We start from the raw sequence: 16,508 nt of genomic DNA, 5'->3' as shown, positions 1-16,508 counted from the left end.
AAAGGCAGTTCTTGCAGCAACTGCAACTGATTTTTAATGCTTTGCAATGTACATAGATTTATATTTTCCTTCAACAAAATTAGTTGTCGCATTTGTAAACTTACTGTTAAACTGGATTTTGTTACTCCTGAATACTTGACATAAGTCTTTTCTGACTTTTCAGAATGCAGGTTATTGACCTATTTATATTCTGTAAAGTAAAACAAAGTCCTTAGACAGCAAATTCATACTGCTTTACTTGGCTGTTGTTCTTTGCAGGTGCAATTTCCTTTGCAATCTTATTTCGTTTATGCTTTGCACCTTTCTACAGAGTACAAACAAGACTCAATTGTTCATTTATAAATCCTACCTAGATGTGCAAACAAACTATAGGAAACGGATCGAGCCTTTATTTCTCAAATAGCTTTTTGACAAGATGCTCGCTCTTGGCTTTCAGTATGAAAGTATGCAAAGCTCTCCTTTGCCATCTCTGTTCAGTGGTTTCTTGACAACTCCCAGCAGTAGATGGCACTAGAACTGAAAATAATGCACGTCTGCAGTACTGGTGAGAATAATCAAGAAGTCTTCGCAGTACAGACTGGGATTACTCTGGATAGTAGAGGCAAGGCAGGGAGAGCTGTGACTAATACCTTGGAGTAGTGTATGTAAAACAGTCAACTTCACAGTGCACATTTTATAAAAATGAGTTTTGCAAATTTGGCACTTTTCAAACTCTGCTCAGGCTCTTTTTAATTTTATATACTGCACAGGAAAGCTTCCTGTTAGGTTTTGTCAGATGAATGAGATCTTGAAAGCCTTGCTGGAGACCTTGTTGGTGTGCTTGTTATTTTTTCTGTTTTGCCGGTGTGCCTTTGTGAGTTTTAACTTAACTGATACCTTAGATGGAAGGAACTTTTCTCAACAGTAGCTGTGCTGGTTGGCAAATAACAAAGGCAGTGTCTACTCTTTGGGTTCAGAATAGATGTATTTGGATAAAAGTAGAGACTTCTTATTCCAGGCTTTCATCCACAGTAGAATTAAAAGCTTCAATAGATAAGAATGTAGTAATAATAATTTAGACCTTGTTCCGTCTCCTTGGTGTTAGCCCTCTACTGGTTTGAAACTTGCTTGTGTCGTGCTACACTAGAATTAACTACTTTGATGTCAAATGTTCTGTTTTGCTGAAGTGCTAAAAGGGCCTGAGATGCATATAATTTAACTTTTAGAGAACTAAGTGTGTTTGTGAAGTGTTGCTTCTCTATGCTTTCATACTCCCTTGACGTTTTATCCACCAGCTTTTGTCTGGCATTTGTCTTAGCATCCTGCTTGCAATTACGGTGATGCAGCTGTTGTACTGCATGTTGCTCAGCTATCACATCTCAGTAGTCAATCCTAGTGTGATCCTGAATTGTCTCTAGTGGATTTGTGGGCTGTGGCAAATGCAATATCCTTCCTTTCTCAGAAGGAATAGGTTTCTCTCAAATAAAATCAAGCTTATGTTGCTCAGAACAAGAATCAGTAAATGCTTATGAGAAAGTGAAGTAACTTAATATCCTTTAGTTGCAGGTTTTATTTGCAAAGATGTATTTGGTAAAAGTTGGTAGGGTCTTTTAGGTCGATTTTGCTGTCTCTGGGTGCTTTTGCTAGGGCTGAAGGGGGATGAGAGAATTCCCTGCCAGTCTCCAGACACAGTTGTGCAGCCTGCGTTGGTAACGGGCTGGGGGGTGAGGGAGAAGGACTGGAACCCACCTGGCCCCAGGTGGTGAATGCCTTGGTGGGGACAGTGAAGAACCGTGCTTGGAAACATGGTAGCTACCTCTCATAAGGAGCTATAAGCCTAGTGCATGCTGGCATTATGCTTTAGACTGTTCTGCTCTTTGAAATAATCTCTAGTGTTCTTAGTTTTTTGTAAAGAGTTCTAGTATTGAAGTAGAATTGGGAATGAAAAAGCAGATACCGTGATGTGCTTCAGTAGTGCCAGGGTCCATAGCAGCCCTGTTGCATTCTAAACCATAACTGTTGCTGTGAGTAGTCGTGGAAAGGCTTCGTCGGAAAACAGCTGGAAAAGGTCAGACTTCGGGTGAATGCAATCTTACAGACTTACCTTACTTGAAAACATATTTGACGCATTGGCTCAAAAAACATAGGTTGTAGTTAAAGGCTCCAGTTTCAAAGAAGTTATCTGAAGATTTTGAATAGAAAATTTTCAGTTCTCGAATTCGTGCCTGAATGTTGTTAAAGATGGGTAACTGTTTATATTTGTTTCACAAAAAAAGGATTACAGGAGTTGCTGGGAATGCCTACTAAGTAATGGTCTGTCGAAGAAACTAGAGATGTCTGTCTTTTGGGGATAGTGTGGAAAAAAGACTAGCATACTAAATAATATCTTAAAAAAGATTTTATGTCTGTTCTTAGACTAATATCCAACCAGTCCAAGTTTTTCTGTGCTCTGATTAATTACAAATGTGATACTGGCACTATGATTTTGAATTTTACAGAGGTTTTTGGCCTAAGTTCTTTTCTGCAAAGATTTAACTGTATATTATACTGTTTTGAGACTGCATTTTCCTTTGACATGCAGCAGGGGCTTTCCATATACACACCCTATTCAGGAAAAGGGACTTCCCTGATAGCAATGACATTCTAGTCTTGTGTAAATCTCTGCAGGTTCTGCCATCAGTTTCAGTGAGGAACTCAAATGCTGATACTGAAAAACAATAAGAAGAAAACAGCTCACAATGCAGGAATTGATTTGCTTTCTGTCTACATCTAAACGATCATCTATGAAGTGAATAAAGTATGATAAAATAGTGCTTATCATAGGAAGCAGCTGTGGATTTATTGCTTCCGATGTGTAAATTAAAACAATTCAGCAGACTTACGCATTTCATGCAAAAGTAAATAACTTTTATTGCTCCTGCTTGAGGTTTCTTTTGAAACATCTTATAGATATGCAAGCTTTTTGATAGCAATTGCTAATTATGTTTTCCTTAGATTTTTTTGCAAAGATCAGAAGCATAAGACAGTCTTCATAACACACACACGTTTTTCCAGTGTCCCTTTTAATTGTGTTGATAGTAGTTTATATTAAAAGTAAATAGTGAAATAATGAAACTGACAAAAAGCCAATTGGCAAAAGTCATCTTTATGGACTCCACTAAAAACACAAAATTTAAAGAGAAGATTATCAAGGTTGCACTGGTTGAAGGGAACAATTCTTAGGTAAATAAAGTGCTCTGGTATAATACTTAAGTATTCTGTTCAGGAAGAGTTCTTTCATGATTCAGTAAAAGCTGACAAATTTATTCAGTGCATATAGCCAGGGAAGGGGCCATAGTTTTTTTTTTTTTTATGTGGTTTTTATACTTTATAGTGATTTTAGGGAAAGAAATAGAAGCTATTGAACTCCAGAAACAACTAAGGCATTCACAGCTATTTGTCGGTTCTCTTTCCTTTTTAGATAATAAGCCCGTGTGAATTCTCGATGGATTCTTAAGCTCCTTCTTCTGTCACTTGTCGAATTTACAGTTACTGGGAAGCTGTTCTTCTGTTAAGTGACATAGCTACTTCTTGACTACCTTTTTTTTTTTATTTTTATTTCTCCTTTGCAGCTTTTGAAGAGCTTGAGAAGGCTCTGAGTATTGCCCAAAAAACAGAGGAAGCCCGGAAAAAATTGCAGGCAGAAATGGATGAAAAAATCAAAGCAGTAGAAAAGGCAAATGAGGAAGAAAGGGTAAATCTTCAGCAGGAGTTAACCAGAGTGAAACAAGAGGTGGTTGAGATTATGAAGGTAAAAGCTGAAACTCCTGCTGTATTGCTGTTTTAATCTAATCATGCAGTTGCAAGTAAACTATAGTTGTAAAATGCATTGATAGATCAGAACTTTGTTATAAAATTCTTGCTGTTTAATGAATTCTAGAAAAAATAACTTCTGGGATTAAGGATTTATTTAAAACATAAGATAAACTAAAAAACTCTCCATATATATTTTATTCACTAGGATTTTAAAATCAGTATGTTAGTCGTTGTCAAATGAACAGTGTTTCTTTTACTAGAACTATGAAAGACTTAAGAAGGAAGGTGGATAACTTCAATCTTGAAAATAACATCTGACAGGGCTTATTACTATTAGGTGACTCAATTAATTGTTACTTATTCAAAGGAGGCGAATAGGTTTGGTTTCTTCTCTCTGCACTGCTTTTCTTATTGCGAAATAATGCAAAGTTTGGTATTTAATGTTTTAAAATAATTTTTTTTCTGACTTGTAATTCGTAGAAGTCTTCAGAAGATCGTGTTGCTGAACTGGAAAAATTACACAAAAAAGAAATGGCTACCAAAGATCAGGAGCTAAATGAGAGATTGCGGGTCCAAGAAAAGGAGTTCCATGAGAAGATGAAGGCAGCTCTTGTAAGCATTGCTAAAATGTGCAGAAAAGACATTTCTCTAAGTCTGAGGTAGATCTAGAGGTCTCAATCTGACCTCATTCCACAGTGGGAATCCTTGTGCATTCAGATATGGGTGCCCTCTCAAAGTCCAGGAGCTCAGAGACTTAAGAGCATGAAAGGAAAACAGCTGCAATGATACAGACTGAATAATGATAACGAATCAATATTGCTGTTCACTGACAGCTGTATGTTCTGGGAAAGATTCTTATTTTTAACACTTTGTTAGACATGTTTTTTTGAATTTCTACCTCTGGATCATTGGAGATTGGCCACAGAAACTAGAGAAAAAGAGGTACAAGGAATGAGGCTGTTACTTGAAATGTATTAATATCCACTATGTCTGTTTGTATTATGTTGACAGGGTTATACATTCATAGTGGTTGATCTCTGGAAAAAAAAATCCTTTAAAGTCAGGCTGGCAGGGATCACTGGTTTCTTTGCTCTTTTCTGTAATCTATAGTTCACTTTAGGTCATTGTGCAATTTCATTTAATAAATGGACACTCATTTATGCTCCTCCTTTGTGGCTGGAGAATAGAACTGAGGACTTCAACAGTTCCTTCCCGAGCATATTAATTTTTTTTTGGGGGGGGGGGGGGGGGGGGGTGGAATATTTTTTAATTATAAGAAATAGAAGTGTGAAAATATATTAGTGATAGAATCAAGTGAGGACAGATCTTTAATTCTCTAATATGTTACTCTATTTGTTTGGTCTCCACTGTTAAATGCTGAAGTCGCATTACATTTGTTAAACAAAGAAGACAAGTGGTTGCCAAGAAAAGAAAATTGAAATGATTTTATAACAACTTTATTTTCACAGACAAAATATACACTGTGTTTTGTATGTGGAGAAAATATATATGATTATGTTAACTTGTTTATAAATATCCTATTGTACTGTTTTTGAAGGTGTGGACCATTGTTACAATTTATTGTTTTGCTCATTTTTGTACAGGAGAAAAATCAGAGTGAATGTTTAAAAACCCTTCAAGAACAAGAGCAAGAGGAATCCCTAGCCTTAGAAGAATTAGAGCTGCAGAAGAAAGCAATACAGGCAGAATGTGACAAGAAACTTCAGGAGATGCATCAAGAAGTAGAGGCTTCTAGAACTGTGAGTAAATATTCCAGAAGAGAAAACACTTTTAAGAATTTATTTTGGTGTATATATATATATATTTTTTTTTAAACTGTGACAGATTTACAGATGCTGTGGATCTATTGTCATCGGGTTTGTTTTAATTTCACAATATTTTTGAAGTGAACGAAACTATACGTATTGTTACAGTGTGCTGCAGCCCCCCCCCCCTTTTTTTTTTACAAGATTGGAGGCACAAATATAGAAATCCATTCTTTGTCATGCTGTAGGATATAAATTCATACCCATGTACATAGGTTTTATGTACATTATACAGGAGATTAAAGCTTTAATCAGTTTAATTTCTGGATACTACTACCATACAAACACTTTAAGGATGCTTAAGTAAGGATTTGTGTAATTTTTTAAAGTATCTTTTGCTTTATGTCACAAGTAAGATTGTATTATTTGCTAAAGCAAGTTTGTACATTATTCAACAAACACCCCAAACATTAAGTTGGAATTTTTGCCTTTAGAGGCGTTTTATCCTTACAGCAGCAATTCAGTGAGAGGTGGAATTAAGATAAACTAGTAGGTATGTATAAAGCCCATAGTCCACATGGACTTGAGATATGTTTAATCCTTTGTGTTTGTTCTTTAACAACAACAACAAAAGAATATTGTTCTCATAAGTATTACTTGAATTATTTTGTTTGAATTAATTAAATTATTTCCAAGTTTTTATTTTGTCTATTCACTGCAGTGGAATAGAACTTTCTTTTTTCAATTAATTGGCTTAACTTAATGGAAGCAATGGTGAAAACAAACTAAATTAATTAAAGGTTTATATAAAAAAGTGATATTTGTTATAAACAAAAGAATAAGTGACTTGTAACTATAGTTGCAATTTTCCTATGTGTATGTGTGTTGTTTTTTTTTAATTTGATCATTTTTTTACATTTGGAATACTCATATTCTTTAAATCTGTGTTCTCTAACAGAAGATTCTTGAATTGGAGAGCTCTCTTGCAAAGTATTCACAAGATGACAGAGATCGATCAGAGGAATTGAGCACTCTGATGGAGTCTGAAAAAAAGCAGCATAATAAGGAAATTAATGATATGGTTGAAAAACACAAGAAAGAATTGGAGAACATGCAACAGCAGCAGGGAAAGCTTTGGACAGAAAAACTTCAAATTCTAAAGCAACAACATGCAATTGAAATAGAAAAAATGAGAGAAAAGCAAGAACAAGAAATAGAAACAATATTGAAAGAGAAAGAAACAGTTTTCCGTACACATATAGAAGAGATGAATGAAAAAACTTTAGAAAAACTTGATGTGAAACAAACTGAGTTAGAAGCACTGTCATCTGAGCTATCAGAAGCACTAAAAGTACGTCATGATTTAGAGAAAGAACTCTCAGAATTGAAAAGTAAAGTAGGTGAAGCAAAGCAAGAATTGGAAGAAAAGTTGGAAGAAGAGAGGAATCAGCACAAAGAAGAGGTTGAACTTATGTTAAAAGAGCATGAGATCTCTATTCAAGGAGTTGAGAAGGTACTCAAAGAAGAACTGAATCAACTCAAGCAATTATTGGAGGAGAAGGACAGACATCTGGAGGAAATAAAAGCACATGAACAGAAGCTAAAAGAATCTGCAGAAAGATCTGAAGCTGAACTTGTCCAAGTGTCCAAAAAACTAGAGGAGATTTCACAGTCTCATCAGAATACTTCTAATGAGCAGGCAAGGACATATGAAGAGGAACTAGCAAAGCTGCAGCACAAACTGACAGATCTGGAAGGAGAAAAATCACAATTTAGGGAGCAGTTAGAAAGAGCTGAATCGCAGCTGAATGAAGTCAAGAATGAGTTAGAATCACACATGTCCCAGGTACATGACCTGAAGCAGCATTTGCAAGAGCAAAGCAATGAAAATACACAGAAAGTAACCTCTCTCACACAACAATATGAATCTCAACTGAAGGATCTACAAAGAGAGGCTGATGAGACAAAGCAAAGTCTAACTGAGAAGGAAAAGGAAATTGAACACATGAAGAAGTTACAGAATGAACAAGTTGAAGAGCTTAAACAGAAATTGTTAGCCACAGAGGAAAGAACTAGTGCTTTACAAGGAGAATGTGAAAATAAACTGAAACGTCAGGAAAATAAAATGGAGAAAATGAAGCAGAAATCAAAAGATATGCAGGAAGCCTTTAAAAAGAAACTTTCCGAGCAGGAATCTAAACTAAAAAGAGAGCTTGAAAACAAGCAGTTGGAGTTCAGTCAGAAAGAGAGCGAATTCAATGCTAAAATGCTAGAAATGGCACATGCCAGCTCAGCCGGAATCAATGATGCTGTGTCAAAACTGGAGTCTAATCAGAAAGAGCAACTGGAGAGTCTTGCTGAGGCTCATAGGAGGGAGTTGGAAGAAATTACCCAGAGCTGGGAAAAGAAACTCAATCAGCAGGTTGAGGAGCTCCAGGAAAAACATGAAATGGAACTGCAAGAGAAAGAACAGGAAGTTGGAGACCTGAAACAGAAACTTGCCACCTTCAGTGCTGAGAAGGAGGGCTCCAGGACAGAAATAACCCGACTGAAGGAAGAACAGGTGAAGAGGGATGAGACCCTGAACCAATTACAAGAACAGCTAAAGCAGTCATTGGCTCATGTGAATGCTTTGTCAAATAGTGAAAGTGACCTGAAAACACAGCTCCAGAAGTTGGAAGGTGATCTTAGTCAGTCCCTGAAAGAGCAATCAGGGCTTCAGGAACAGCTCAGTAAACAGAAAGCAATCGAAGAAAAGGACAAAGCCAAAATTACTGAGCTGGCTGATATGCTGAAAACACTTAAGGAGAAGCTCCAAACTGTGCGATTTTCTCAAGATAAAGATCATGAAAATTATGAGAAAAAAATGGAGGCATTTCAACAACAAGAAACTGAGTTTAAGAGGTTGTCGGGAGAGCTTGTAGCACAATTGGATGCTTATTGGAAGAATGCTGAAGATCTGTTGCAAACGAAAATCAGTGAATTAATTGAAAAGTGTAATGAAAAAATTGGTGTAGTAACATGCAAAATTGCAGATTGTGAGCGCCAAACTACAAAAGTTAAAGAAGCGGTATTAGCTAAAATAAATAAAATTCTTGAGCTAGAAGCTCAACTTAGAGTAGTAACAGAGAATCATTCTATTGCAAGTAGTTCTTTACAAAAGTCAATGGAGCAGCTGCAAGAGAAGGACAACTTAATTAGGTCCATGAGAGCTGATATTGAAGGACTTGTAGCAGAAAAGGAACAATTGCAAAAAGAAGGAGGGCACCAGCAGCAGGCAGCATCAGAAAAAGAAACGTGTATAACTCAGCTCAGGAAAGAGTTATCTGAAAATATCAACGCTGTCACCTCAATGAGAGAGGAACTCCAGGAAAAAGAATCAGAGATCTCTGCTCTCAACAGAACAATTAATGAGCTTAGTGTTAAACTTGAAAGTATGGTAAGTTTAACAGAGAAGGAAGAAGCCATGTCTCTGTTAAGCAAGCAACATCAAGAGGATCGATTGCAGTTGTTAAACCAGATACAGGAGTTATCGACCAGTGTTGAGATGCTGAGTCAGGAAAAAGCATCAGCTCTCGAGCAGGTAGATCATTGGACAGCCAAGCTGTCAGAGTGGAAGATGAAAGCACAAACAAGATTTACACAAAATCATGAAGCTATTAAAGATTTGCAGAGCAAACTTGAACTAAGCAATACCCAAGTCAATAGAAAAGATGAAGAGCTAAATAAGCTGAAAGAGGAGCTAGCTAAACAAGGCAAAAGTCTGGATAGTTTAAAAAGTGCATTGGAACAAAAGCAAAACAGGATAGAAAAACAAGAAAGTGAGTTAACTGCAGAATTAAAAATCCAAGCAGCAAGAGTTGCCGAACTAGAAGAATGCATTGCTCAGAAAACTTCAGAAAATGTTTCCTTAGTGGAGGAACTTAAAAAGTATAATGAACAGAAAGAGACAGAGCAAAAAGAGGTAGCTTGGCAACTCCAGCAGGCAGAGAAGGTGGCTTTTGAAAAAGACAATAGGTTTAAAGAGGCTGAAGAAAAGGTGCTCGATCTTGAAAAGAAAATAGATTCACTGAAAGCTGAATTTGAAGCAAAAGAGAGGGAATTTGTTCAAATGAAATCATCAATACTTAAAAGCAAGGAGGAAGAACTGAAAGAATTAGAAGAGAGACTGAATGCGGAGAGTGGCACTAAGCTGGCAGATCTGAAAAAGAAGGCAGAGCAAAAAATCGGTTCTATTAAAAAGCAATTGATGTCTCAGATGGAAGAAAGGGAACAGCAATTTAAGCAAGATAGAGAAAATCAGTTAAGAGACTTAGAACAAAAAGTGCAGGAAAGAGAGGCCAAAATTGGATCCTTAAAAGAACAAATCCAAAAGTCAACAAGAGAGTCTACAGAATTAGAGAAGGAAATGCTGCAAAAAGTAGAGAGTGCAAAAGCTGCTGTAGAGCAAGAAAAAAATGAAATGCTTGAGAGTGTCCAGCGGACGTATGAAGAGAAAATTCATGTGTTACGGAAGGACCTGACAGAAAAAGATGAATTGTTGCAGAAGTATGAAAAGGAACAACAAGAAAGTAAAGACTCTCATTTAGAACTGCAAAACAAACTGGAGGAACTCCTTAAAAAATTAGAATGTGTTGAGAAGAGAAATCACGAGGAGCAGAGCATGACTGAAAGCCTCAGGAAAGAACTTGAGGAGCAAACTAAAAAATACTCATTGTTAGTGGATGAGCATGCTCGGTGTGGTGGTGATTTAGCAAGCAGTAGGGAAGAATTGAAAGCTAAAGAACAAAAGCATTTGGATATGGAGAACATAATTGGAGATTTCCAGAAAAAATTGCAGGAAAAAGAGTCAGTCAGTCAATCTTTAGAACAGAAGTTAAGAGAGTTGGAAAATAATCTGGTGAGGGTAAATGAAGTGCACAAGATGAAGATGGATGATGCGAGTTCGAAATACAAAGAAAAACTAGAAAGTTTACAGCAACAGTTGGAGGAAAGAAATGACCGCTTGAAAGCTTTTGAGGAAAACGTTGAAGAAAAGACTAAATCTGGTTTGGAGCTGCAGAAGTTACTAGGTGATATGCAGAACCAGCAGAAGGATTTGCAGGCTAAACTGGAAGAGACTGAAAGAGAGAAACAGAAACTACGTAAAGATGTAAACAATCTTCAAAAAGACTTGCGTACTTTGCGAAAAGAGCATCAGCAGGAGCTTGACATAGTTAAGAAAGAGTCCTTAGAAGAAATGGAGCAGAAAATCAGGTAAATTCTTTGTTTCTGGTCTGGTTAACATTTCTTTGCTTTATTTTTAACTAAAACCATAAGACCGCTTTTTTTATAGTTCGGTTTGTAACAATGAAATAATGACTGTTATTTTTCTGTGATTTTTCTAAATAGATTTAAAGAAACAGCAAGAAAAGAACAAGTTAGTAGTAGCACTTCATGAACACACAAAACATTGAGTCAACAGTTTAAAAAGTGGTTTGTCTTTTGGCAAAATAATACCACTTTTGATCTGTTTCAGTGATGGTTATTTTCAGCATTAACAGAACATAAAATACACTTTTAGTTCCCTGAAGTGGGAAACAAAGTCTATTAAAGCTTAATTCTGAGGGCTTCATATCCCTACTCTCTAAGGTATCTTAGCAGCCATTGAAAATTCAGATTGTGAACTTGGGGGGAGGAGGAGATGGTAGAAGACAAATGATATCAAGAATTGTTCATATGTACTGCAGAAACTGTAGTATGCTCTTCCGTGCTCTAATAGGTTCCCAAGTAAAGAATTCCCTCAAAACTCTGCCTGTAAGGAGCCCATACTTCTGATTCTTCATCTTCCTCGGAAAAAAAAAAAAGCCCACAAAAAAAATCTTTTGGAGGAGGTGGGAGGGAGCCTGGTGGTTCAATTCTATTCTTTTTAATGAAACACCTGTACCTTCCAGGTGAATTCAATGGGAAGGAGAATCCCACAGAATTCATCTAATTCAAAGCCAGCCCATTCTAAAATAGTTTTGGAGATAATCCCAGATTTCTTACCTTGCTAAGCTATTCTCATACTCTCTTTAAACTTTTATTTCCTCAGTGTATTTTTTTGACTTTTTTATACAGGTGGGAACAAGAAGATACTGAATTAAAGCACAATTCCACGTTAAAGCAGTTAATGAGAGAGTTCAATACTCAGCTGGCTCAAAAAGAAATGGAATTGGAAACAGCCTTAAAAGAGACGATCAGTAAGTAGGGTACTAATGTAACTGTAATTAGGAGAGGCTAAAAAGTAGTCAGAAAATGGATCTTCAGATGTTTTGGGCAAGACATTTTACCTGGGACTCTGATAAAGACATATATTTTATGACTTAGTGCTGCCTAGAGGAATCAGGGAAAACCTCTCTTGCTTAGCAGAGAACATATGAATGTTAATTGTAGCACAATTAGGAAAACACATGTAGTTGTTCTTCCTTTGCCTATAGGCTCTTTGATTTTGCACTGTTTGTGCTTGCATCTGTCATGGCAAGAGTTACACATGGTAGCTATTGAAACTAAATATCTGTCACATGTGCCAAAAAAAAAAGGTTCTTTTAGAGGTGAAAGCACATTGGTAAGTTTTCATTGTAATACTACTTTGGCTTCAGCAAAACAAACCTGTTACACTCTGTTTTTGACTGAAGGATGCCATTTAGTGAAACTTACAGAATAATGGAACATCCTGAGTTGGCAGGGACCTATAAGGATCATCGAGTCCAACTCCTGTCTCCACACAGGACCACCCAAAAATCAAACCCTTTGTCTGAGAGCATTGTCCAAATGCTTCTCCAACTCTGTCAGGTGCGGTGCCATGACCACTTCCCTAGGGAGCCTGTCCCAGTGCCTGACCAGCCTTTGAGTGCAGAACTTTTTCCTAACACCCAGCCTGACCCTCCCCTGTCGCAGCTCCATGTCGCTGTCCCCAGAGAGCAGAGCTCAGCGCCTTCCCCTCCGCTCCCCTCGCGAGGGAGCTGCAGGCTGCCATGAGGCCTCCTCAGCCTGCTCTGCTCTGGGCTGAACAAACCAAGGGACCTTAGCTGCTCCTCATACATCTTGCCCTCTAGACCTTTTACCATCACTGTAACCCTACTTTGGACACTCTCTAATACTTCTATGTCTGTATATTGTGGTGCCCAAAACTGCACACAGTACTCAAGGTGAGGCCACACCAGCATAGAATCAGAATTGTATTTTCTTAGCTGAGTCTTGCAGACTTCATTCACTATCACCAATAACAGCTACCAGCTGGGTTTAATGTCTGATTGCTATGCTTATGTGGTTATAACTAGATTGCAGCATGTTTCAGATTTTCTTCTCTGTCCATCTTTTGTCACCATAATGTAAGTTGGAGGTTGAAAGAAGAAAGTATCTCTGACTTCACAGTTACTGAAAGTGCACCTCTAAGTGAAGTATTTCTGAAAATTCGTAGCTGTTTCAGATCCCTTCTATAGATAGAATAGGAGATGGAATTACTTAATAAATATTGGTTGTGATATTAACTTTTAGAGAAGTTCCAGCATCAGGCTGAAAAAACTGATCTGGATGCCAAACTGTAAACAATAAAATTCATACATATTAGAGTCAAGTGACATAATTGTCACTGGTATGGTGAAAAATGAATTCTCTTGGCAAGTATTCTTTATAGATGCCTTTCATGATTGTCTTTAATCTTTTCTTTAATACTGTTGCAACATAATCTATCAAAATAAGTATGCTTTTTGATGTTGCCTGTGTTTTTTTTTTACAGGTAAAGCCCAGGAAGTAGAATCTGAATTGATAGAAAACCATCACATAGAGACAACGCAGTTGCATAAAAAAATCGCAGAAAAAGACGATGATCTAAAAAGAACTGTGGAAAAATATGAAGAAATGCTTGAGGTATCTTTCTGAAAAGTGATATGCCTACATACATTTCAAAATAATTCTTCTCCTTTTTTTCATTACAAAACTTGTCAGAAAATCAATGCATTCTAGTAAAGTTCTTCTGAATCTCACTGCTTGAATTATACTTTACATGTGTGGTGTCCTAGCTTCCAATTAAAATGTTTGTGTATGTTTTATGAACATGTAAAAACACCAGAAACCAGGTCCCGTCTCTGATTCAGGAAAAACTATCTGGTTAGGTCTTTGTCCTCAAGCAGTTTTTTCCGTGCTCCAGATTGAAATGAATGTAAGCAAGTTAAGTCTAAGCTCTACGAGATTTTGTTGCTGTTGTTTCTTGTAATATTTAAACAGTGTTTATATGTCATCCTCATGGTCTAGCTCCCTTCTGTGATACTCTATCTGCATTGGTACCATAGCCCTTAAAGTAAGGTTCTGTTCTGTGCCTCATGCAGTCTGTTTGTGTAGTTTTTATGCTGGTAAAGCTATTTTTTAGTTGTAAGTGAACAGTCCGTCTACAAGACATTTGCAGATAAACATAGTAACATTTTAACCAGAAGTTAGCAGCCAAGGATGCCTTCTGTTTTAGCCAGGTTAGGAGTTCAGGTAGAGCAAAAATGCCTGACTACAAAAGACTGAATGTTTTTTGGTGCTAGACTGTACATTGTATTGGGATGCAGGCTGTAATTTTGGTAATTTTAGTCCTGTTTTCACAAATAATCGTTAAAAAGATTGTTTCTTGAATAGTACCATTGGTAATAATTGTAAGAGAACTTGTGTTTATGCTCAGTTAACCAGTCCAAAGAGCTATATACTGAGCATGTCTGAGTGCTTTATGCTAAAAATCCCTAACTTGTAGGCAGATTGTATATTTTGCTCTATTTATGGACATCTGGCAATTTGGGTGGACATGGCAGGCTTATTCAAGTCCTAACTTTAAAGGTCCAAATAGGTCTGTGACTGGAAGTCATGCAAATATAATTCCTTTCTGTTTTCTCATACATTTAGTCTGTATGTATGTCAGAAACATACATGCTGTACATGGTGCATAATCTTGCAGATTTAGGCTAATTTGACTGTTTTGATTGGAGGACATGGACGATAATGTTAACACTGCAGTAAGCTGTAGTCTTGATATTTTAAATTTCAGACCAAGCATTTCTTTTTTTTTTTTTAGCTAATGGTGTATTTGTGTGTTTTTCTGTTACTTTGGGAAGAAAAAAAAAACAAAACAGAGAATTTGCCTTGTTAGCTGAAAAGATATTGCAAGAATCGCAAAAGTGGAAAATATTTATGTTAAATTGAGCATCTGTCCTGTTCATTGAGATCCCTACTAAAAATAGGAACATCTGCATCCACAGCTGTATGGATTTTCTCAATTTAATATAGAGTTACCAGTTATTACTCAAGGGATACCTGACTTGACTCATGGTAGGTTTGAGAAACTTTGCATCAAGACATTTATGCGGAGATGTTTCTCTGTCACAAATGGTAAGAAGATGAAGCAAAAATAATGCCAGTTGCAAGAATGAAGCTTGCTCATGTAATTGTGGAGCTTTTTGCTGGTTTTTAAATGTGGTTAATGATGCTAAAAATTAGACTAACTTGATGTGAGTATATATTAAAGACTAACAGGAATAATTCAGTCTGTTAATATGATTTATTTATGAAGTGGCACTTCTCTTGCTTTATTTGCTGTTTGCTTATCTTTCATGAGCATTTTTATCACATCGGATTTCATTAAAATCTCCCTAATTAAAAGACTTACAAAATCAGCATAGCCTGTAACTCGAGGGGTATGTCTTTTTTCTATAAGTAAACTAAAGTATGTAACTAAATTGAATGCTGTACTCCAGCTAGTTTATCTTAAGTCTGTCTTTGAGCTAAATATGCAATACCTGATTTCAGGTGTGTATTCTTTCATTTGTCATAATGTCTTCCATGTGAATAAGTATAGGCTCTGTGGCTTATTGAAGTCTTAGTCTATAACTTCAATTAAATCCAAATAGTATGTAGTTCATATGTTTTCAGAGTATGCCAGATGCTGTATAGAACAATAAGTTATTATTATAAACCCAGATTCTGTAGCATGTGAGAATCCCACATGATCTCTAAATGTTTCAAATTGAAAATCATAATCTCTATTCAGGGGCTTATACAAATAATGTGTTACAGGTAGGTCCCTTTTACAGAAGTATTGTTTGATTTTTTGAGTTGAGTTTCTTTTTCGCATTTCAGCTACCTTCTATGACTAAGAATGGTGTGCATGCAATTTTGATTTATCTGAACGGACAGTAGTCTAGAAAATGTAAGAATTTAGGTTCTTAGTGTAAAAAAAATAGAAACAACTGAATATACTATGTTTTGAGAGTTTTTAACTAGAACAGTATAACTATCCATAAAAGAAACTGTAGAAAAGTTTAATTGTTGATGTATTTTTGAGGACACAAGTCACGTGAAGAAAAAATAATGTGTGGGGGGGTCATGATGTTTGAGCCATGTTTTTAAGGTGGGTATTCTTAAAACTTCTAGGCTGTAAAACTTCCTCACATACCATGACTTCCCATTCACTATCTTTTTTTTTTTAATTTGTTTTGTTGTGATGTGTGTTTTCAGCTTAGTCAATGTGGGGAGGATGCTTATTCTTAAGCAGAATACAAAGTGACCCTACAGGGAAATAATTGTTTTTTACTTACGGCTTACCCTAAATCTGTTAAAGCTGGACCAGCCTGCTAGTTCTCCAGTTACTTTTCCAGTGAATATTTTGTATCAGTATAGTTTGTACTCCAGAGATTTTGCATGGAATGAAAAATTTTGATCAGCAGTGCTTGGTAACAGTTGATTAATTGCATAAATTTGATCTGGTGCATATCGGAACAGGCAGCTCACTGCCATGCCTGGTTTGTGTGAATGAAGCTGAAGCTTTAATTTAGCTCGGCAATGGAGATCTGCAGTTTGAGTAGGAATTCTATTTCTTAAGCTTCCTAACATGTTATCTCACAAAAAGGCCAGAAGGAATATATTTTAAAAAAATACTTATTTTTGCAAAGTGCTAAATAGTTGGATTAAATTGCT

At 36.4% G+C, this 16,508-nt stretch overlaps 1 protein-coding gene across 5 annotated transcripts in view; it reads left to right on the top strand.

The window, feature by feature from the left end:
* The window catches only part of GOLGA4 (golgin A4), a 64,891-nt gene that overhangs the window by 30,609 nt on the left and 17,774 nt on the right, over positions 1-16,508 (top strand). For all 5 annotated transcript variants that reach the window (XM_083824921.1, XM_083824920.1, XM_083824919.1 and 2 more), the window contains 6 exons: positions 3,591-3,769; positions 4,255-4,386; positions 5,379-5,534; positions 6,499-10,796; positions 11,640-11,761; positions 13,300-13,430. In XM_083824921.1, the coding sequence (XP_083681047.1) occupies positions 3,591-3,769; positions 4,255-4,386; positions 5,379-5,534; positions 6,499-10,796; positions 11,640-11,761; positions 13,300-13,430 (5,018 nt within the window). The remainder of the gene's footprint in view (positions 1-3,590; positions 3,770-4,254; positions 4,387-5,378; positions 5,535-6,498; positions 10,797-11,639; positions 11,762-13,299; positions 13,431-16,508) is intronic.

This window comes from Anser anser (assembly GCF_964211835.1).
Source record: "Anser anser genome assembly, chromosome: 2".
NCBI lineage: Eukaryota > Metazoa > Chordata > Aves > Anseriformes > Anatidae > Anser > Anser anser.
Note: the sequence above shows the minus strand (reverse complement) of the source record. Positions and strands in the feature narration are given on the sequence as shown.